At 51.0% G+C, this 24,617-nt stretch overlaps 1 protein-coding gene and 1 long non-coding RNA gene across 8 annotated transcripts in view; both read left to right on the top strand.

The window, feature by feature from the left end:
* Positions 1-24,617, top strand: part of LOC118378058 (vascular endothelial growth factor receptor 1-like) — an 86,971-nt gene that overhangs the window by 3,321 nt on the left and 59,033 nt on the right. For 6 of the 7 annotated variants that reach the window (XR_008102875.1, XR_008102877.1, XM_052502891.1 and 3 more), the window contains exons 2-4: positions 8,688-8,793; positions 9,438-9,649; positions 13,950-14,074. Coding sequence is in view for 5 of the 7 variants with exons in the window: in XM_052502891.1 (XP_052358851.1) it covers positions 8,688-8,793; positions 9,438-9,649; positions 13,950-14,074 (443 nt within the window). In the remaining 2 variants the exon portion in view is untranslated. Of the gene's footprint in view, positions 1-8,687; positions 8,794-9,437; positions 9,650-12,960; positions 13,089-13,949; positions 14,075-24,617 lie in introns of those variants that run through there. The other variant, XM_052502893.1, reaches the window with a different exon arrangement.
* LOC127919452 (uncharacterized) lies at positions 4,436-5,470 on the top strand. Its single transcript, XR_008103007.1, has 3 exons — positions 4,436-4,577; positions 4,689-4,910; positions 4,948-5,470. It is a non-coding gene; the product is annotated as an uncharacterized LOC127919452 (long non-coding RNA).

Below are 24,617 nucleotides of genomic sequence, written 5' to 3'. Positions count from 1 at the left end.
TCTGAACGGGCCGATAAATTTGGGGGCAAGTTTGTTCGAAACGGATCGGAGTGGAATGTTCTTAGTAGAAAGCCACACTTTGGCCAACGACGTATACCGGAGGCTTCGACCGGTGGCGATCGGCCTTAGCCTTGGTGCGCGCCCCCACCCGGAGAAGAGTCTCACGGGCTCTGCTCCATGCGTGACGGCACCTCTGGATGAAAGCGTGAGCGGAAGGAACAGTGACCTCGGACTCCGTACTGGGAAAGATAGGTGGCTGGTAACCTAAACTACACTCAAACGGAGAGAGACCCGTAGCTGCCACTGGCAACGAATTGTGAGCGTACTCAACCATAGAGAGTTGTTGACTCCAGGAAGAGGGATTCTTAGAAACCAAACATCGCAACACTCTCTCCAAATCTTGGTTGGCCCTCTCCGTTTGACCGTTGCTCTGGGGATGAAACCCTGAAGACAGGCTGACACTCGCTCCCAGTAACCTACAAAACTCTAGCCAAAACTTGGACACAAATTGGGGCCCCCTGTCAGAAACTACGTCCATCGGCAGGCCATGTAAGCGAAAGACGTGATCCACGACAGCTACCGCTGTCTCCTTGGCAGATGGTAATTTAGGCAAGGGAATAAAATGAGCCGCCTTCGAGAACCGGTCCACCACGGTCAACACCACCGTCTTGCCCTGGGAGGGCGGGAGGCCGGTAACAAAATCTAGCGCGATGTGGGACCAGGGTCTCGAAGGGACCGACAGCGGTTGGAGTAACCCATCTGGGGGTCGATTAGAAGTCTTCCCAGTGGCACAAACCGAGCAAGCCAAGACAAAACTGTGAATGTCACGAGCCATCAGTGGCCACCAAAAGCGTTGCTTAACCAAAAAGCTAGTGCGGCTGACTCCTGGATGACACGCTACGTTGGAGCAATGGCCCCACCGAATAACATCGGACCGACACCCCTCCGGCACAAACAACCGATTAGGCGGGCAACCGGGCGGAGGCGTTACCCCTTCTAAGGCCGTTTTGACCCTCGATTCAACCTCCCATGTGAGTGTGGATACCACTAGGGTCCCGGGTAGGATGTACTCGGGAGTGGATGGGCGTTCGGAATGGTCAAAAATGCGAGAAAGGGAATCGGGTTTGACATTCTTGGAACCCGGGCGATACGAGAGAGAGAAGTCAAAACGTCCGAAAAGAGTGCCCACCGCGCCTGTCTGGAGTTGAGTCGCTTAGCGGTTCTGATATATTCAAAATTTTTGTGATCGGTCCAAACTATAAAAGGTACCCCCGAACCCTCTAACCAATGGCGCCACTCCTCCAGTGCTAACTTCACTGCCAACAACTCTCTGTTGCCAATGTCGTAGTTGCGTTCCGCAGGTGATAACCGATGGGAAAGGAACGCACAAGGGTGCATCTTGTCGTCAGAAGAGGAACGTTGGGAAAGTACCGCACCTACCCCCACCTCTGAAGCGTCCACCTCTACTACGAACTGACGCGAGGGATCGGGAGCTATGAGGATGGGAGCCGAAACAAAGCGGCTCTTGAGTTTGGCGAATGCAGCCTCGGCTGTATCGGACCACCTGAACGGCACTCTGGGGGAGGTTAAGGCGGTAAGAGGAGCGACTATCTGACTAAAGTTGCGAACGAAACGCCGGTAGAAATTGGCGAATCCCAGAAACCTCTGTAGGGCCTTACGGGAATCTGGGCTTGGCCAATCCACCACAGCCTTAACCTTGTCAGGATCCATGTGAATACCTTCAGTCGAGACGATGTAACCTAGGAATGGAACGGATTGTGCATGAAAAATGCATTTCTCCGTCTTGACAAAAAGTCCATTCTCCAACAACCTCTGAAGCACTCGTCTGACGTGCTGAACGTGTTCCTGGAGAGAAGAAGAAAAAATCAGTATGTCATCCAGGTAAACATATATGAACTGATCAATCATATCTCTCAGCACGTCATTGACGAGTGCCTGGAAAACCACTGGGGAGTTGGATAGCCCAAAAGGCATGACCAAATATTCGAAGTGCCCTCTGGGGGTGTTAAACGCGGTCTTCCATTCGTCCCCCCCCCTTATGCGAACCAAATGATATGCATTACGTAAATCCAACTTAGTGAACACGGATGCTCCCTGTAACCTTTCAAAGGCTGAGGACATCAACGGTAAGGGATAGGTATTCTTCACTGTGATGTTATTCAACCCACGGTAATCAACGCAAGGACGCAGAGATCCGTCCTTCTTTCCCACAAAGAAGAACCCCGCCCCCGCTGGAGAAGAGGAAGGACGAATGAATCCAGATGCCAGAGAATCAGAGATGTATCTCTCCATAGCCTCCCTCTCAGGAACAGAGAGTGAATATAACTTGCCTTTAGGCGGAGACTCACCTGGCAATAATTCTATTGCACAGTCATAGGGACGATGCGGAGGAAGAGAAGCAGCACGGGACTTACTGAACACCTCCTTCAGGTCGAGGTATTCAACGGGCACGTTAGACAAATCCACTGCCTCCTCTAGAAACACAGAATCAGACACAGACGAACAGGCAGACACTAAACAGGACTCAAGACACTTGTTACTCCACATGGATATAGAGTTATGACCCCAGTCAACTCTGGGGTTGTGTTGGGTGAGCCAAGGGTGGCCGAGAACTAATGGTGCAAGGGGTGAGTCCATGAGTAGAAATGATAGTGTCTCAGTGTGATTGCCAGAAGTGATGAGTGTGATAGGTTCAGTGGTGTGAGAAATGTTGGGGAGTTCTTGACCATTGAGAGCGTTGACGGATATCTTGTGCGTGAGTGAGGTGATAGGAATCTGGAGTTTGTGAGCGAGCTTGAAGTCCATGAAATTACCCTCTGCTCCTGAGTCCAGTAAGGCTTGGGTGTCGTGCGTGTGGGTGGCCCATCTTAGTCTTACCGGGAGGAGAGTAGATGATGAGGTCTTCTCTGTGGTGACACCACCCGATAGTAGCCTCATGTTTACTACCGGGCCTGATCTTTTACCGGGCAGGAGTGGATAAAGTGGCCCGCTCTACCACAGTAGAGACAGAGTCCTTGGGATCTCCGCCTCTCCCTCTCTTCCCGGGAGAGGCGAGCTCTCCCCAGCTGCATGGGTTCGTGAGCGGAGGCTGAACTGGCCGTGTTCCCGCCGCTGGCATGCCCGCCCTCCGTGTCGTTATACGGTCTGTTAGGACATGCTCGGCGGCCAATACGACTCAGACGAGCGTCGACCCTCAAGGCTAGTTCCACTAGTCCATTTAAACTCCTGGGAAGGTCCAGAACATAAATCTCCTTCTGGATCCGGTCCTCCAGCCCATGCAGGAACATGTCCCACTGCGCCTCCTCGTTCCACTGACACTCTGCGGCCAGAGTGCGGAATTGGATGGAGTATTCCGATACTGAACGGTCTCCTTGGCGAAGGTCAGCGAGTAGTCTGGCCGCCTCCCTACCCGCCACGGCCCGATCGAAGACCCTTCTCATCTCCTCGGAGAGTGTCTGGAAAGAGGTGCAGCATGGGTCCTGGTTCGCCCACACCGCCGTTCCCCAAAGAGCCGCTTTGCCTGATAGCAGTGTGAGTATGAATGCTACCTTAGACTGTTCACGGTTGAAGGTCCGTGGCTGCAACGAGAAATGCATGGAACATCTCGTAAGAAAGGCTCTGCAATAGTCAGGATCACCTGAATAACCCTCTGGTGTCGGTAGCCGTGGCTCTAGCTGGGAATCCGGCTCTGGCGGGGCGGGTTGAACTGCCGGTGTAGGTGGCGCAGCGGAACCCCTCAGATGTTGTAATTGTTGGATCAGCTGGGATACCTGCGTCGCAAGGGCTTGTACTGCCCGATCTGTGCTGGAGATGTTCTCCTCTTGTTGATCCATTCTCGTGATACTGCGGGAAATGAATTCGGTCAGACTCGTTGAACTCGCTGCATCCATGGTATGGTCAGATCGTTCTGTGACAATACAGAGGCGGATGCAAGATGCAAGCAACGATGGTTTAATGGATACAGTTTACAACAGCAACAGGACAGACAGACTGTACTCAGACGGAATCCGACCCAGGGACTAGGCGCATCTTCCAATGATAGCGTGCTGAGAAATCCAGGGAGTGTGTCCGGATGGGTAGGAAGGAGCACAGCAGATAATCCACACAAGGGCGGCGAGAGAAGAGCACAGACACACGACACAACCTCAGGGAAGTAACAACGATCTGACAACAAGAAACACTGGTTACAGAACATATAAAGGGAGGATAAGTGGTTCCAGCTGGCGCAGACAATCAGGCCGAGATTGGGAACCACGCCCACACAAACACGAGAGAGAGAGAGAGAGAGAGAGAGAGAGAGAGAGAGAGAGAAAGAAAGAGAAAGAGAGAGGCAGTGGATTCATGAACCGTGACAAGATCAGTGTGAACTAGATTTGTGTTTGTTCCAATAGGATGCCGTGTGAACTAGGTTTGTGTTTGTTCCAATAGGATGCAGTGTGAACTAGGTTTGTGTTTGTTCCAATAGGATGGAGTGTGAACTAGGTTTGTGTTTGTTCCAATAGGATGCAGTGTGAACTAGGTTTGTGTTTGTTCCAATAGGATGCAGTGTGAACTAGGTTTGTGTTTGTTCCAATAGGATGGAGTGTGAACTAGGTTTGTGTTTGTTCCAATAGGATGCAGTGTGAACTAGGTTTGTGTTTGTTCCAATAGGATGGAGTGTGAACTAGGTTTGTGTTTGTTCCAATAGGATGCAGTGTGAACTAGGTTTGTGTTTGTTCCAATAGGATGCAGTGTGAACTAGGTTTGTGTTTGTTCCAATAGGATGCAGTGTGAACTAGGTTTGTGTTTGTTCCAATAGGATGCAGTGTGAACTAGGTTTGTGTTTGTTCCAATAGGATGCAGTGTGAACTAGGTTTGTGTTTGTTCCAATAGGATGCAGTGTGAACTAGGTTTGTGTTTGTTCCAATAGGATGGAGTGTGAACTAGGTTTGTGTTTGTTCCAATAGGATGCAGTGTGAACTAGGTTTGTGTTTGTTCCAATAGGATGCAGTGTGAACTAGGTTTGTGTTTGTTCCAATAGGATGCAGTGTGAACTAGGTTTGTGTTTGTTCCAATAGGATGCAGTGTGAACTAGGTTTGTGTTTGTTCCAATAGGATGCAGTGTGAACTAGGTTTGTGTTTGTTCCAATAGGATGCAGTGTGAACTAGGTTTGTGTTTGTTCCAATAGGATGCAGTGTGAACTAGGGTTGTGTTTGTTCCAATAGGATGCAGTGTGAACTAGGTTTGTGGGGCTGATTCAAGGACGTGTCTGTGTGAATGAAGTTTCCCTTTGGGCTGAGAGGCAGGAAGGGTGGATGGACAGCACCCTTAATCTCTCATTAATTAACCTCAGCTACCATGAAGTGGAGTGTTGATATTATTTGATAAACAACAGTGGCACTGCTTAGTGCTCACGCATTTCCACTGTGGTCCTCAAGTGGTCTTACTGGCATGGGAACGAGGAGGTGACGAGGGTCAGTGGTATTGCTGCATGGGAGTGTCTGTGATGACACTGTCAGTTGATCTGTCAACGCCCGGTTTTGTGGTCAATTACTGCATTGTTCTACAGTGTTTATTAGATCAGGTTTTTGGCATCATCATAGCTCTGGTCCAGGGCTTTAGTTCACTTCCCTAATGCCCTGGACCAGAGCTGTGGGCAGCAATGTAACAGTGATCAGTGGTATTGGTCAATGGTGCTAGTGGTGGTGGTTTTGTTGTGCCCATTATGATGTAATCAGTTGGGTGCTGTCATCAGCACTGTGGTGGTCAGTCGTGTTGGAATGCAGCACACACCTTTTAGAAGAATCTCATCCTCAGTTGTTTTTTCAAAAGAGTTTTGACCGTTGTGCACAGCTGATTCAGATATCAGTCATTGTCATCTCCTCCCACAATAACATCAGTTGCTTGTTGTTGAGCAACATATGGGCAGTGGTGTAAAGTACTGAAGTAAAAATAATTTGAAGTACTACTTAAGTATTTTGGTGGTGTATCTGTACTTTACTTTACTATTTATATTTTTGACAACTTTTACTTTTACTTCACTACATTCCTAAAGAAAAATATGTATTTTTTACTCTATACATTTTCCCTGACACCCACAAGTACTCGTTACATTTTGAATGATCAGCAGGACAGGGAAATGGTCCAATTCACACACTTATCAAGAAAACATCCCTGGTCATCCCTACTGCCTCTGATCTGGAAGGCTCACTAAACACAAATACTTCATTTGTAAATTATGTCTGCGTGTTGTTATAGGCCTGCAGCCTATAAGACATCTCTGTTCTCTCTCCCTGTATGGGGGCCAGCCTGGCCTGCAGCCTAAAAGACATCTCTGTTCTCTCTCCCTGTATGGGGGCCAGCCTGGCCTGCAGCCTAAAATACATCTCTGTTCTCTCTCCCTGTATGGGGGCCAGCCTGGCCTGCAGCCTAAAATACATCTCTGTTCTCTCTCCCTGTATGGGGGCCAGCCTGGCCTGCAGCCTAAAAGACATCTCTGTTCTCTCTCCCTGTATGGGGGCCAGCCTGGCCTGCAGCCTAAAAGACATCTCTGTTCTCTCTCCCTGTATGGGGGCCAGCCTGGCCTGCAGCCTATAAGACATCTCTGTTCTCTCCCCCTGTATGGTGGCCAGCCTGGCCTGCAGCCTAAAAGACATCTCTGTTCTCTCCCCCTGTATGGGGGCCAGCCTGGCCTGCAGCCTATACAACATCTCTGTTCTCTCCCCCTGTATGGGGGCCAGCCTGGCCTGCAGCCTATAAGACATCTCTGTTCTCTCTCCCTGTATGGGGGCCAGCCTGGCCTGCAGCCTATAAGACATCTCTGTTCTCTCCCCCTGTATGGGGGCCAGCCTGGCCTGCAGCCTAAAATACATCTCTGTTCTCTCCCCCTGTATGGGGGCCAGCCTGGCCTACAGCCTATACAACATCTCTGTTCTCTCTCCCTGTATGGTGGCCAGCCTGGCCTGCAGCCTAAAAGACATCTCTGTTCTCTCCCCCTGTATGGTGGCCAGCCTGGCCTGCAGCCTAAAAGACATCTCTGTTCTCTCCCCCTGTATGGGGGCCAGCCTGGCCTGCAGCCTAAAATACATCTCTGTTCTCTCCCCCTGTATGGTGGCCAGCCTGACCTGTAGCCTAAAATACATCTTTGTTCTCTCCCCCTGTATGGGGGCCAGCCTGGCCTGCAGCCTAAAATACATCTCTGTTCTCTCCCCCTGTATGGGGGCCAGCCTGGCCTACAGCCTATACAACATCTCTGTTCTCTCCCCCTGTATGGTGGCCAGCCTGGCCTGCAGCCTAAAATACATCTCTGTTCTCTCCCCTGTACCAGCCTCCTCAGCCTGTTCTCTCTCCCTGTATGGTGGCCAGCCTGGCCTGCAGCCTAAAAGACATCTCTGTTCTCTCCCCCTGTATGGTGGCCAGCCTGGCCTGCAGCCTAAAAGACATCTCTGTTCTCTCCCCCTGTATGGGGGCCAGCCTGGCCTGCAGCCTAAAAGACATCTCTGTTCTCTCCCCCTGTATGGTGGCTAGCCTGGCCTGCAGCCTAAAATACATCTATGTTCTCTCCCCCTGTATGGGGGCCAGCCTGGCCTACAGCCTATACAACATCTCTGTTCTCTCTCCCTGTATGGTGGCCAGCCTGGCCTGCAGCCTAAAAGACATCCCTGTTCTCTCCCCTGTATGGGGGTCAGGCCAGCCTAAAAGACATCTCTGTTCTCTCCCCTGTATGGGGGCCAGCCTAGCCTAAAAGACATCTCTGTTCTCTCCCCTGTATGGGGCCAGCCTGGCCTGCAGCCTAAAAGACATCTCTGTTCTCTCCCCCTGTATGGGGGCCAGCCTGGCCTACAGCCTAAAAGACATCTCTGTTCTCTCCCCTGTATGGGGCCAGCCTGGCCTGCAGCATATAAGACATCTCTGTTCTCTCCCCCTGTATGGGGGCCAGCCTGGCCTGCAGCCTAAAAGACATCTCTGTTCTCTCCCCCTGTATGGGGGCCAGCCTGGCCTGCAGCCTAAAAGACATCTCTGTTCTCTCCCCCTGTATGGGGGCCAGCCTGGCCTGCAGCCTAAAAGACATCTCTGTTCTCTCCCCCTGTATGGGGGCCAGCCTGGCCTGCAGCCTAAAAGACATCTCTGTTCTCTCCCCCTGTATGGGGGCCAGCCTGGCCTGCAGCCTAAAAGACATCTCTGTTCTCTCCCCCTGTATGGGGGCCAGCCTGGCCTGCAGCCTAAAATGCATCTCTGTTCTCTCCCCCTGTATGGGGGCCAGCCTGGCCTGCAGCCTAAAAGACATCTCTGTTCTCTCCCCCTGTATGGGGGCCAGCCTGGCCTGCAGCCTAAAATGCATCTCTGTTCTCTCCCCCTGTATGGGGGCCAGCCTGGCCTGCAGCCTAAAAGACATCTCTGTTCTCTCTCCCTGTATGGGGGCCTGCCTGGCCTGCAGCCTAAAAGACATCTCTGTTCTCTCCCCCTGTATGGGGGCCAGCCTGGCCTGCAGCCTAAAAGACATCTCTGTTCTCTCTCCCTGTATGGGGGCCAGCCTGGCCTGCAGCCTAAAAGACATCTCTGTTCTCTCTCCCTGTATGGGGGCCAGCCTGGCCTGCAGCCTAAAAGACATCTCTGTTCTCTCCCCCTGTGTGGGGGCCAGCCTGGCCTGCAGCCTAAAAGACATCTCTGTTCTCTCCCCCTGCAGGTAAGTTGGATAGGGAGCCTAAGGGGAAGTTCAGTGTTCCTGTTCTGGATGTGAAGAGTCGACAGCTGGTCCTGGAGGCCAACCAGACTCTGACAATCCACTGCAGGTGAGTCTCTCTGGAGTGAAAGGTTACAGGTCAAATGTGATGGACAGGAGGCTGCTGAGGACGGCTTATTATAATGTCTATAACGGAGGGAATGGAGTGGCACCAAACACATTGTTTCCATGTATTTGATACCATTCCACAGATTCCACTCCAGTTATTACCATGAGCCCATCCTCCCCAATTAAGGTGACACTGATTCTGTCCAGATTAGTTTTTGTATCAGGGAAGTCAATCTCATTTTGCCCCATGGGCCGCATTCTGTCTTCACCAAGGTCCGTAGAACCGCACTCAAAATTGGTTATATTTCTTTGCAAAAGATTGTGCTCCCTGACTGTCTAGCATTCATTGAGATGACTGTTAGTGAGCTGGACAGAGTGTAAATGAAGCTCCTTTATAATTTCTACACAGTTTCAATGTAATTTTAGTAATTTCAATGTCGATTGAGATGAAACAATTATTTGTATTTTATTTACTTAAATCACCTCGCAGGCCGGTTTGAATGGGCTCTGGGGCCGGATCAAGCCCACGGGCTGTATCTTTGACACCCCTGCTTTATATGGACCGTTTTATGGTCAGCTTTTCAGAAGTTGAGGTGCGATGAGAGAGATGGAATGTTTAATGCCATTTTACTTTTGACCAATCAGGGGTCGGTGGGAGCTGTCGTGGGCATTCCCTGGAGGTGTGGCCAGAGATCAGGAGAGAATGAGATTGGAAGATTCTCGTTGTGGTAGGCAGAGCCAGCATTACTGCAGCCAACTGACCCTTAGCTCGGCCCAGGCTCAGCACACAGGATCGTTCCGGTGTCGGTACAGTCATCGGACGCTCAGGCAGAGAGCTGTCTATGTCTATGTCACAGGTAAGACGTGTCAGGATGCATCTAACAACTACCAACTCACTCCAGGAGTCTCTCATTGAAGTGTTTTTTACTCCCCTCTCTCTCTAATGGAGTGGTCAGTCAGTCTCCCCCTCCCTCCCTCCCCCTCTAATGGAGTGGTCAGTCAGTCTCCCCCTCCCTCCCCCTCTAATGGAGTGGTCAGTCAGTCTCCCCCTCCCTCCCTCCCCCTCTAATGGAGTGGTCAGTCAGTCTCCCCCTCCCTCCCTCCCCCTCTAATGGAGTGGTCAGTCAGTCTCCCCTCCCTCCCTCCCCTCTAATGGAGTGGTCAGTCAGTCTCCCCCTCCCTCCCTCCCCCTCTAATGGAGTGGTCAGTCAGTCTCCCCCCTCCCTCCCCCTCTAATGGAGTGGTCCGTCAGTCTCCCCCTCCCTCCCTCCCCCTCTAATGGAGTGGTCAGTCAGTCTCCCCCTCCCCCCCTCCCCTCTAATGGAGTGGTCAGTCTCCCCCTCCCTCCCTCCCGCTCTAATGGAGTGGTCAGTCAGTCTCCCCCTCCCCCTCCCTCCCTCCCCCTCTAATGGAGTGGTCAGTCAGTCTCCCCCTCCCTCCCTCCCCCTCTAATGGAGTGGTCAGTCAGTCTCCCCCTCCCTCCCTCCCCCTCTAATGGAGTGGTCCGTCAGTCTCCCCTCCCTCCCTCCCCCTCTAATGGAGTGGTCAGTCAGTCTCCCCCTCCCTCCCTCCCCCTCTAATGGAGTGGTCAGTCTCCCTCTCCCTCCCCCTCTCTCTCTAATGGAGTGGTCAGTCAGTCTCCCCCTCCCTCCCCCTCTCTCTCTAATGGAGTGGTCAGTCAGTCTTCCTCTCCCTCCCCCTCTCTCTCGAATGGAGTGGTCAGTCAGTCTCCCTCCCCCTCTCTCTCTAATGGAGTGGCCAGTCAGTCTCCCTCTCCCTCCCCCTCTCTCTCTAATGGAGTGGTCAGTCAGTCTCGCCCTCCCTCCCCCTCCCTCTCTAATGGAGTGGTCAGTCAGTCTCCCCCTCCCTCCCCCTCTCTCTCTAATGGAGTAGTCAGTCAGTCTTCCTCTCCCTCCCCCTCTCTCTCGAATGGAGTGGTCAGTCAGTCTCCCCCTCTTTCTCTAATGGAGTGGTCAGTCAGTCTCCCCCCTCTTTCTCTAATGGAGTGGTCAGTCAGTCTCCCCCTCTTTCTCTAATGGAGTGGTCAGTCAGTCTCCCCCTCTTTCTCTAATGGAGTGGTCAGTCAGTCTCCCCCTCTTTCTCTAATGGAGTGGTCAGTCAGTCTCCCCCTCTTTCTCTAATGGAGTGGTCAGTCAGTCTCCCCCTCTTTCTCTAATGGAGTGGTCAGTCAGTCTCCCCCCTCTTTCTCTAATGGAGTGGTCAGTCTCCCCCTCTTTCTCTAATGGAGTGGTCAGTCAGTCTCCCCCCTCTTTCTCTAATGGAGTGGTCAGTCAGTCTCCCCCCTCTTTCTCTAATGGAGTGGTCAGTCAGTCTCCCCCTCTTTCTCTAATGGAGTGGTCAGTCAGTCTCCCCCTCTTTCTCTAATGGAGTGGTCAGTCAGTCTCCCCCCTCTTTCTCTAATGGAGTGGTCAGTCAGTCTCCCCCTCTTTCTCTAATGGAGTGGTCAGTCAGTCTCTTTCTCGCGCTGTCTCATTGTTTATAGGTTCAGGTTAAACAGGATGTAGTGGGTGCTAAATACAGACCAATGTCAGAGAGACAATTATATCTAAACACTGTTTGTCCCAACAACACATCCTTTGTAATGACTCTGGCACAGTTTATCCCCCCTAGCCAGTCTCTTTTCTTAGCCTCCCTCTCCCTCTACCAGGTCTATATATAAAACCTTTTTACTTTCATTTACGTGATACCTCAGGGCCAGGAATAGCCCAGCTGCTGAAAGGCTCAGGTTTGGGCAGAGTTTCCCAGGGCACCAGGCTTATCTGTTCCCCTCAGCCCTGCTCACAGCATCCTGTGCTGGGGGACGGGAGAAGAGCCGCAGGGGGCTGGTAGAGGTGGAAGGGAGGCTGGAGGTCTATGGCAGGTGCGGTAGGGGGGACAGTCTGTACAAGGTGGCGGGACTGGAAGGTGGGAGGGTAAGGGAAGTGAAAGAGGATGAAGGCCATTCAGGATTCAGGACCATCCAAGGGCAGAGGCACAGTGAGAGCCCTGTCTGCCCCTCTCTGCCCTTCCCTGTCCTGAGTTGGGCCACTGGGGCAGCTGGCTGAGCATGGAGCTGGGCAGGGGCCAAAGGAGTGAGAGGAGACCAGGTCACAGGGTAGGGCTACTGTTTGGCCAACAAGACCCCTGGGGTCCATCAATCGCTCCAGCTACCACGTCCATTAGGCGTCCAACTCCATCGCCCTCTCTGCTCTCACCCTCCAGCCCTTTCTTCCCCTCCTGCCCCACTCTTCTCTCACCCTCCTGCCTCATTCTGCTCTCACACTCCTGCCCCTCCTGCCCCACTCTGCTCACCCTCCGGTCCCTCCTGGCCCACTCTGCTCACCCTCCGGGTCCCTCCTGCCCCACTCTGCTCACCCTCCGGGTCCCTCCTGCCCCACTCTGCTCACCCTCCGGTCCCTCCTGCCCCACTCTGCTCACCCTCCGGTCCCTCTTGCCCCACTCTGCTCACCCTCCGGTCCCTCCTGCCCCACTCTGCTCACCCTCCGGTCCCTCCTGCCCCACTCTGCTCACCCTCCGGTCCCTCCTGCCCCACTCTGCTCACCCTCCGGTCCCTCCTGCCCCACTCTGCTCACCCTCCGGTCCCTCCTGCCCCACTCTGCTCACCCTCCGGTCCCTCTTGCCCCACTCTGCTCACCCTCCGGTCCCTCCTGCCCCACTCTGCTCACCCTCCGGTCCCTCCTGCCCCACTCTGCTCACCCTCCGGTCCCTCTTGCCCCACTCTGCTCACCCTCCGGTCCCTCTTGCCCCCCTCTGCTCACCCTCCGGTCCCTCTTGCCCCACTCTGCTCACCCTCCGGTCCCTCTTGCCCCACTCTGCTCACCCTCCGGTCCCTCTTGCCCCACTCTGCTCACCCTCCGGTCCCTCCTGCCCCACTCTGCTCACCCTCCGGTCCCTCTTGCCCCCCTCTGCTCACCCTCCGGTCCCTCTTGCCCCCCTCTGCTCACCCTCCGGTCCCTCTTGCCCCCTCACCAGCTCTTTTATATGAAATCAAAGCAGCAGGAGGAAGCCCTGCCGTCCAGGCCACTAAGTCCTTGGGGTACTTTTGTTCAAATGTTCAGAGATTATGCTTTCCTTGAATAGCACAGTACAGTAGCTGACAAACAATGAGGTGAGCTCCACCCGCCCACATCTTTCAATGGCACAGGGATATTAGAGCACAGGGAAAGAATCGCAATGTATCTGGAAGGAACACAGGCATTTTGATTACCTCTAAACAATCTGTGTGTGTTTATTGTTGACTCCAGATCACTGTTTTCTGAACGGTATTTAGTATGGGTGAGTGTTTGTGTGTTTGTATCTGTGTGTTTATTGTTGACTCCAGATCACTGTTTTCTGAACGGTATTTAGTATGGGTGAGTGTTTGTGTGTTTGTATCTGTGTGTTTATTGTTGACTCCAGATCACTGTTTTCTGAACGGTATTTAGTATGGGTGAGTGTTTGTGTGTTTGTATCTGTGTGTTTATTGTTGACTCCAGATCACTGTTTTCTGAACGGTATTTAGTATGGGTGAGTGTTTGTGTGTTTGTATCTGTGTGCTTATTGTTGATTGTTTTCTGCTGAATACAATATGTGATTATGATGGTACGCTTGCATGCGTACGTGAGTATGCACACATGATGGTGTGTGTGTGTTTCTGTGACATATGTCTGTGTGTGTCTGTGACATTTGTGTCTGTGTGTGTCTGTGACATTTGTGTCTGTGTGTGTCCATGCTCGTGTGTTCCTATCCCTAACCTCGGTGTGTGTGTGTGTGTGTCTGTGTGTGTGTGTCCATGCTCGTGTGTTCCTATCCCTAACCTCGGTGTGTGTGTGTGTGTGTGACACTGTGTGTGTGTGTCCATGCTCGTGTGTTCCTATCCCTAACCTCGGTGTGTGTGTGTGTGTGTGTGTGTGTGTGTCCATGCTCGTGTGTTCCTATCCCTAACCTCGGTGTGTGTGTGTGTGTGTGTGTGTGTGTGTGTGTGTGTGTGTCTGTGTGTGTGTGTCCATGCTCGTGTGTTCCTATCCCTAACCTCGGTGTGTGTGTGTGTCCATGCTCGTGTGTTCCTATCCCTAACCTCGGTGTGTGTGTGTGTCTGTGTGTGTGTGTGTCCATGCTCGTGTGTTCCTATCCCTAACCTCGGTGTTGTGGTTTCAGACAGACAGCGGCCATTTGTGGAGGTGCAGAATAACAGTCCAGACGTTGTGTATATGAAGGAGAGGCAGCCTCTGGTCTTCCCCTGTAGAGTCACCAACCCTGACGCCACTGTCTCATTGGTCAAGGTGAGTTCCCTTCACCCTAGTGCCCAATCAGATTCTATGACACACACACACACACACACACACACACACACACACACACACACACACACACACACACACACACACACACACACACACACACACACACACACACACACACACCAGGCCCGACAGCAGACCCGCTTGCGTTCACAATTCGTTTTAATAGGTGTAATAGTAAAGACAATAGGCAGCTGGTGAGTTTCAAGTTTGGGGAAGCTTCCAATTTATCCTACCATTTCTACCCATCTTTTATATGCACATTTTTGTGGAACAGTTTAATTTCAATAATAACATTTTATTTTCTCAGTCATTGTCACGTGATGAATCATAAAAATCTGAAATAAAATGATAAAAATGTCAAAGTTAAAATTGAACTGAGGTGAGAGCAGCAGCCTCTGCCATATGAACACATTGATACACTGTGATCCATTGGCGGCTAAAGAAATGAGCTCATAGAACTCCGAGACAGCCTATAGGCCAATGCAGCAGTAGGCCTGTAACCTCCATCTCAACTAAGTAAAGCTGACAAATAAAAACAGTAGAAAATAACCTGATGAAAATTCTGCTTCTTTCAATCACAATCATCTCTCTTCTCTACCTGTCTGCCTCCCTTTCTATCTGCCTTGACCTGAGCTATTGTTAGTGAACTGCAACATTGTATCAACTGGCCTATTCTGGGCCCTCAGAGTTTCCCACCCAGTGAGCTCTAGACAGACTGCTGTTTTTTAAAATAACATTTCTACTGGCTATATGGGGTCATCAGATCATGATATGTTGCTCTTTCACACCGAGGCGTGGTGATTATCGAGGCCGGGAGTGTTGGAAAGATTGTTCTAATACTTAGGAACTATCATTCGCAATGGATGTTACACAAGCCAACAAAGTCTGTTTTTTTGAGAAAAAATAAGTGGTGTACATGGTGAGTTAAGACAATCAGAAATAACACTTTGCCAAATGAGCACATTCCTACATATACATGTATTCTGGAGAAAGACGCATCATATCTTCGCCACACCTTCCTCCTCTTCTTCTTCTTGTCTCAACATTTTAAATGATTCTCAAGACACATTATCCTCACACATACACTATATGACCAAAAGTATGCGAACACCTGCTTTCTAACATCATGGGCATTGCTGCCATAACAGCCTCCACTCTTCTGGGAAGGCTTTCCACTTGATGTTGGAACATAGCCGCGGGAACTTACTTCCATTCAGCCACAAGAGCATCAGTGAGGTCGGACACTGATGTTGGGCGATTAGGCCTGGCTCGCAGTCGGCGTTCCAATTCATCCCAAAGGTGTTCGATGGGGTTGAGGTCAGGGCTCTGTGCAGGCCAGTCAAGTTCTTCCACACCGATCGCGACAAACTATTTCTGCATAGATCTCGCTTTGTACACAGGGGCATTGTCATGCTGAAACAGGAAAGGGCCCAAACTGTTGCCACAAAGTTGGAAGCACGGAATCATCTAGAATGTCATTGTATGCTCTAGTGTTAAGATTTATCTTCACTAGAATTAAGGGGCCTAGCCTGAACCATGAAAAACAGCCCCAGACCATTATTCCTCCTCCATCAAACTTTACAGTTGGCCCTATTCATTAAAGCAGGTAGCATTCTCCTGGCATCCGCCAAACCCAGATGTGTCTGTCCGACTGCCAGATGGTGAAGCGCATATTCATCACTCCAGAGAATGCGTTTCCACTGCTCCAGAATCCAATGGCTGCAAGCTTTACACCACTCCAGCCAACGCTTGGCATTGCTCATGGTGATCTTAGGCTTGTGTGCAGGCTGCTCGGCCATGGAAACCCATTTCATAAAGCTCCCGACTGCAGTTTTTATGCTGACGTTACTTCCAGAGGCAGTTTGGAACGCGGTAGTGAGTGATTTTTCTTCAGTACTCGGCGGTCCCATTCTGTGTGCTTGTGTGGCCTACCACTTTGTGGCTGATATATTGTTGCTCCTAGACGTTTCCACTTCACAATAACAGCACTTACAGTTGAGCGGGGCAGCTCTAGCAGGGCAGAATAACAGCACCAGGGCAGCTCCAGCAGGGAAGAAATGTGACAAACTGACATGTTGGAAGGGTGGCATCCTATGACGGTGCCACGTTGAAAGTCACGGAGCTCTTCAGTAAGGCCATTCTGCCTAAGTCATGCTCCCTGGTGAAGTATTTTATTTTATTTAGACAAGAGTAATTATATAATTTTGGCAAAACATCAATTTCCTTTAGGGCAATGCATTCTAACAGTGCACTGTGCACCTGCCAACTTTCCTTTAGGGCAATGCATTCTAACAGTGCACTGTGCACCTGCCAACTTTCCTTTAGGGCAATGCATTCTAACAGTGCACTGTGCACCTGCCAACTTTCCTTTAGGGCAATGCATTCTAACAGTGCACTGTGCACCTGCCAACTTTCCTTTAGGGCAATGCATTCTAACAGTGCACTTGTGCACCTGCCAACTTTCCTTTAGGGCAATGCATTCTAACAGTGCACTGTGCACCTGCCAACTTTCCTTTAGGGCAATGCATTCTAACAGTGCACTGTGCAACTGCCAACTTTCCTTTAGGGCAATGCATTCTAACAGTGCACTGTGCACCTGCCAACTTTCCTTTAGGGCAATGCATTCTAACAGTGCACTGTGCACCTGCCAACTTTCCTTTAGGGCAATGCATTCTAACAGTGCACTGTGCACCTGCCAACTTTCCTTTAGGGCAATGCATTCTAACAGTGCACTGTGCACCTGCCAACTTTCCTTTAGGGCAATGCATTCTAACAGTGCACTGTGCACCTGCCAACTTTCCTTTAGGGCAATGCATTCTAACAGTGCACTGTGCACCTGCCAACTTTCCTTTAGGGCAATGCATTCTAACAGTGCACTTGTGCACCTGCCAACTTTCCTTTAGGGCAATGCATTCTAACAGTGCACTGTGCACCTGCCAACTTTCCTTTAGGGCAATGCATTCTAACAGTGCACTGTGCACCTGCCAACTTTCCTTTAGGGCAATGCATTCTAACAGTGCACTGTGCACCTGCCAACTTTCCTTTAGGGCAATGCATTCTAACAGTGCACTGTGCACCTGCCAACTTTCCTTTAGGGCAATGCATTCTAACAGTGCACTGTGCACCTGCCAACTTTCCTTTAGGGCAATGCATTCTAACAGTGCACTGTGCACCTGCCAACTTTCCTTTAGGGCAATGCATTCTAACAGTGCACTGTGCACCCGCCAACTTTCCTTTCCAATTCGCTAGAGACTGAAACCAGAGATCTGTATGTAATGACGAGATGCTCATGTCTCCGACCTAACAATGGGATTCTTTGTCCCAAAGGCGAGAAGGCAGGCGAGAAGCTTAGGTCTGCATATTATTCCCATAGAAACACATTGGGCTTGAATTTGGCAAGAGTGAGCCATCTCGCTTAGTCTCTTCCTCTCTGCTGAAACTATATTGCCGGAGAAAGCATCAGAGCAAGAAAAACAGCTCCCCTCTACAGTGCATTCAGAAGATATTCAGACCTTTTCCACATTTTGTTACATTACAGCCTTGTTCTAAAATGATTTAAATACATGTTTTTCTTCATCAATCTACAACCAATACCCCATAATGACAAAGCAGAAACAGGTTTTTAGAAATATTATATAAAAGGGGATTCAGACCCCTGAGACTTGAAATTGAGCTCAGTTAGAGCAAATACCATGCCATGAGATCGATGGAATTGTCCGTAGAGCGACGAGACAGGATTGTGTCAGGGCACAGATTTAGGGAAGGTTACCAAAAAATGTCTGCAGCATTGAAGGTCCCCAAGCACACAGTGGCCTCCATCATTCTTAAATGGAAGAAGTTTGGAACCACCAACACTCTTCCTAGAGCTGGCCGCCCAGCCAACTGAGCAAAGCAGTGTGGCTGCCAAAATCAAGTCACATTCTCCACCTCAACTTCACAATGTCAATAACTCTCACATCCACTTAGTGGCTGCCTGATTCTGCTTCAGACAGCTAGTCAGTGTCTTGTCAAACAAGGAAAGGCAACAATATAGTGTTTGTCAGGTACCTAGCTATTTCCACTACTGGCACTCCTGACTACCTCTTAGAACAATACACTTCTCTCTGTTTCTCCATCAACACTCCCATCTGTACACAAGTCACAGTGTTTCTCCTAGGACAGATCATTGTTCTTATCTTGGCAACCGTTCTGCCTTGGAGTGTGCGTGTCCGCTTGTTTGTGTCAGTCTGCGGATGTGTGTGAAAGTGTGAGGATGTGTTTGTGAGTGTTGGTGCCTCAGTGATGAGTGAGTGTGAGAGTGTAGATAAGTGCAATGAAGTGCAATTTGTGTGTGTGTGTGTGTGTGTGTGTGTGTGTGTGTGTGTGTGTGTGTGTGTGTGTGTGTGTGTGTGTGTGTGTGTGTGTGTGTGTGTGTGTGTGTGTGTGTGTGTGTGTGTGTGTGTGTGTGTGTGTGTGTGTGTGCGTGTCAGAGTTGCCCCTTTTTTACCACTGTGTTCTGAGTGAGCGGCGCCTGCGGTTTCCTCTGTCGTCCTGTTGGCACTGTTGTTACCCCCGGAGACAGGACATGGGGTCTGGAGTGCCCCCTGTCTCCGCCAACCCTTCCCCCTACTCACACACCCCTCCTCTCCTAAGGCGGTCTGGCTGCCAACCTCCTCCTGATTCCTTAACCAGCTGGTATCCTGGCCAGAGAAAGCTGAGGTGCCAGTAGTAATGGGCAGGACTGACTGGCGCTATCAAGGCAAGGGATGCCCCTCAGGCAAATCTTTTGAGAGTATTATTGTACGTAGATAGCCTCTTCTGTGGAAGAGATTGAACAGTTTGATCAATACAATTCAACAACATTCAGGTAGGGTGAGTGGGCTGCTGGCAGTTTATTAATTAATTGTCTTTCCGAGGAGTGTTTCAGGAAATGGTAAAAGTGCAAAAAATAAATAAACAAACCACTCAGTAATCTCTCACTTTCCTCTCGTCCCTGGCTCTCCCTTCAGGATGTACCTTGGAATCCGAAACGAAGCGCGGCAGAACACACACACTGAGGCAGAACACACACACACAGAGGCAGAACACACACACTGAGGCAGAACACACACACACAGAGGCAGAACACACACACTGAGGCAGAACACACACACACAGAGGCAGAACACACACACACTGAGGCAGAACACACACACACTGAGGCAGAACACACACACACAGAGGCAGAACACACACACACACAGAGGCAGAACACACACACACTGAGGCAGAACACACACACACTGAGGCAGAACACACACACTGAGGCAGAACACACACACTGAGGCAGAACACACACACAGAGGCAGAACACACACACACACACTGAGGCAGAACACACACACACTGAGGCAGAACACACACACACTGAGGCAGAACACACACACACTGAGGCAGAACACACACACACTGAGGCAGAACACACACACACTGAGGCAGAACACACACACACTGAGGCAGAACACACACACACTGAGGCAGAACACACACACACTGAGGAAGAACACACACACACACTGAGGCAGAACACACACACACTGAGGCAGAACACACACACACTGAGGCAGAACACACACACACTGAGGCAGAACACACACACACACTGAGGCAGAACACACACACACACTGAGGCAGAACACACACACACACTGAGGCAGAACACACACACACTGAGGCAGAACACACACACACACCGAGGGAGAACACACACACACAGAGGCAGAACACACACACACTGAGGCAGAACACACACACACTGAGGCAGAACACACACACACTGAGGCAGAACGCACACACACTGAGGCAGAACACACACACACACTGAGGCAGAACACACACACACTGAGGCAGAACGTACACACACACTGAGGCAGAACGCACACACACTGAGGCAGAACGTACACACACTGAGACAGAACACACACACACACTGAGGTAGAACACACACACACACTGAGGTAGAACGTACACACACTGAGACAGAACACACACACACACACTGAGGTAGAACACACACACACTGAGGTAGAACACACACACACACTGAGGCAGAACACACACACACTGAGGCAGAACACACACACACTGAGGCAGAACACACACACACTGAGGCAGAACACACACACACACTGAGGCAGAACACACACACACACTGAGGCAGAACACACACACACACTGAGGCAGAACACACACACACTGAGGCAGAACACACACACACTGAGGCAGAACACACACACACTGAGGAAGAACACACACACACTGAGGCAGAACACACACACACTGAGGCAGAACACACACACACACTGAGGCAGAACACACAAACACACTGAGGCAGAACACACACACACTGAGGCAGAACGTACACACACACTGAGGCAGAACGCACACACACTGAGGCAGAACACACACACACACTGAGGCAGAACACACACACACTGAGGCAGAACGTACACACACACTGAGGCAGAACGCACACACACTGAGGCAGAACGTACACACACTGAGACAGAACACACACACACACTGAGGTAGAACACACACACACACTGAGGTAGAACGTACACACACTGAGACAGAACACACACACACACTGAGGTAGAACACACACACACTGAGGTAGAACACACACACACACTGAGGCAGAACACACACACACTGAGGCAGAACACACACACACTGAGGCAGAACACACACACACTGAGGCAGAACACACACACACACTGAGGCAGAACACACACACACACTGAGGCAGAACACACACACACACTGAGGCAGAACACACACACACACTGAGGTAAAACACACACACACACAGAGGAAGAACACACACACACACATTGAGGCAGAACACACACACACAGAGGTAGAACACAGACGCACTGAGGCAGAACACACACACACTGAGGCAGAACACACACACACTGAGATAGAACACACACACACTGAGGCAGAACACACACACACACTGAGGCAGAACACACACACACTGAGGCAGAACACACACACACTGAGGCAGAACACACACACACTGAGGCAGAACACACACACACACTGAGGCAGAACACACACACACTGAGGCAGAACACACACACACTGAGGCAGAACACACACACACTGAGGCAGAACACACACACACTGAGGCAGAACACACACACACTGAGGCAGAACACACACACACTGAGGCAGAACACACACACACTGAGGAAGAACACACACACACTGAGGCAGAACACACACACACTGAGGCAGAACACACACACACACTGAGGCAGAACACACACACACACTGAGGCAGAACACAAACACACACTGAGGCAGAACACACACACACTGAGGCAGAACGTACACACACTGAGACAGAACACACACACACACTGAGGTAGAACACACACACACTGAGGCAGAACACACACACACTGAGGTAGAACACACACACACTGAGGTAGAACACACACACACACACACACACACACTGAGGCAGAACACACACACACTGAGGCAGAACACACACACACTGAGGCAGAACACACACACACACTGAGGCAGAACACACACACACACTGAGGCAGAACACACACACACACTGAGGCAGAACACACACACACTGAGACAAAACACACACACACTGAGGCAGAACACACACACACATTGAGGCAGAACACACACACACTGAGGTAGAACACAGACACACTGAGGCAGAACACACACACACTGAGGCAGAACACACACACACACTGAGGTAGAACACACACACACTGAGGCAGAACACACACACACTGAGGCAGAACACACACACACTGAGGCAGAACACACACACACTGAGGCAGAACACACACACACACTGAGGCAGAACACACACACACACACTGAGGCAGAACACACACACACACACTGAGGCAGAACACACACACACTGAGACAAAACACACACACACTGAGGCAGAACACACACACACATTGAGGCAGAACACACACACACTGAGGTAGAACACAGACACACTGAGGCAGAACACACACACACTGAGGCAGAACACACACACACACTGAGGTAGAACACACACACACTGAGGCAGAACACACACACACTGAGGCAGAACACACACACACTGAGGCAGAACACACACACTGAGGCAGAACACACACACACTGAGGCAGAACACACACACACACTGAGGCAGAACACACACACACTGAGGCAGAACACACACACACTGAGGCAGAACACACACACACTGAGGCAGAACACACACACACACTCAGACAGAACACACACACACACTGAGGCAGAACACACACACACACTGAGGCAGAACACACACACACACACTGAGGCAGAACACACACACACACACTGAGGCAGAACACACACACACTGAGGCAGAACACACACACACTGAGGCAGAACACACACACACACTGAGGCAGAACACACGCACACTGAGGCAGAACACACGCACACTGAGGTAGAACACACACACACTGAGGCAGAACACACACACACTGAGGCAGAACACACACACACTGAGGCAGAACACACACACACTGAGGCAGAACACACACACACTGAGGCAGAACACACACACACACTGAGGCAGAACACACACACACACACTGAGGCAGAACACACACACACACTGAGGCAGAACACACACACACACTGAGGCAGAACACACACACACACTGAGGCAGAACACACACACACACTGAGGCAGAACACACACACACTGAGGCAGAACACACACACACTGAGGCAGAACACACACACTTCACTTCTGTTTGCTCTCTATGTTTACGTCCTGCTCCCATCTCCACACAAACGCCCGGCCCTGAGCCACAAAGGTAATTATGCTAAAAATACTCCGTGTTCCCTCGCCCCTCCCTCCATCCGTCCCGATCTGGCCCAGCATTTTGAACGTAGAGTCCATCCCACACACACACTCTGTCACACACTCTGTCACACACTCTGTCACACACACTGGAGTGTGTTTTTTTCCTGGAAGGATTTTGCACTCTGTCTGGATCTTTAATCTGTCCGGCCCACCTTTCAGCAGGGAACAATACCCAGGGGGCCACTCTCTCTTTCTGCAGCCGTGAAAGTGACCCGGTCGGGCGAGGGGAGAGGAGGTGTAGCATGACCTAGGGGTCCAATTCAGTCCAGTCTGAGTGTCTATATCCTGTAGTAACAGAATGTGAGCAGATGGACTGGAGTCACGTTTCCCACATCCTGACATTTCTCTCACCCTCCAACCCCCTCAACGTGTCTCCACCCCCTTCACCCCCTCAACCACTCTCCACCCCTCTCACCCCCTCAACCTGTCTCCACCCCCTGAACCACTCTCCAACCCTCTCCACCCCCTCAACCTGTCTCCACCCCTTCACCCCCTCAACCACTCTCCACCCCTCTCCACCCCCTCAACCTGTCTCCACCCCTTCACCCCCTCAACCACTCTCCACCCCTCTCCACCCCCTCAACCTGTCTCCACCCCCTTCACCCCCTCAACCACTCTCCACCCCTCTCCACCCCCTCAACCTGTCTACTTAACACTGGGGGGGGCTATCAGCTAGTTAACACTGTGAGTGGGATGGGGGGTATCAGCTAGTTAACACTGGGGGGCTATCAGCTTGTTAACACTGTGAGTGGGATGGGGGCTATCAGCTAGTTAACACTGGGGGGCTATCAGCTTGTTAACACTGTGATTGGGATGGGGGGTATCAGCTACTTAACACTATGGGGCTATCAGCTAGTTAACAATGTGAGTGGGATGGGGGGTATCAGCTAGTTAACACTGTGAGTGGGATGGGGGGTATCAGCTACTTAACACTGGGGGGGATATCAGTTAGTTAACACTGGGGGGCTATCAGCTTGTTAACACTGTGAGTGGGATGGGGGGTATCAGATACTTAACACTATGGGGCTATCAGCTAGTTAACACTGTGAGTGGGATGGGGGGTATCAGCTACTTAACACTGGGGGGCTATCAGCTAGTTAACACTGGGGGGCTATCAGCTTGTTAACACTGTGAGTGGGATGGGGGGTATCAGCTAGTTAACACTGGGGGGCTATCAGCTTGTTAACACTGTGAGTGGGATGGGGGCTATCAGCTAGTTAACACTGGGGGGCTATCAGCTTGTTAACACTGTGATTGGGATGGGGGGTATCAGCTACTTAACACTATGGGGCTATCAGCTAGTTAACACTGTGAGTGGGATGGGGGGTATCAGCTACTTAACACTATGGGGCTATCAGCTAGTTAACACTGTGAGTGGGATGGGGGGTATCAGATACTTAACACTATGGGGCTATCAGCTAGTTAACACTGTGAGTGGGATGGGGGGTATCAGCTACTTAACACTGGGGGGCTATCAGCTAGTTAACACTGGGGGCTATCAGCTTGTTAACACTGTGAGTGGGATGGGGGCTATCAGCTAGTTAACACTGAGGGGCTATCAGCTTGTTAACACTGTGATTGGGATGGGGGGTATCAGCTACTTAACACTATGGGGCT

The sequence above is a fragment of the Oncorhynchus keta genome, chromosome 4, assembly GCF_023373465.1.
Source record: "Oncorhynchus keta strain PuntledgeMale-10-30-2019 chromosome 4, Oket_V2, whole genome shotgun sequence".
NCBI classification, from domain to species: domain Eukaryota; kingdom Metazoa; phylum Chordata; class Actinopteri; order Salmoniformes; family Salmonidae; genus Oncorhynchus; species Oncorhynchus keta.
This window is presented reverse-complemented; position numbering and strand designations above follow the sequence as displayed.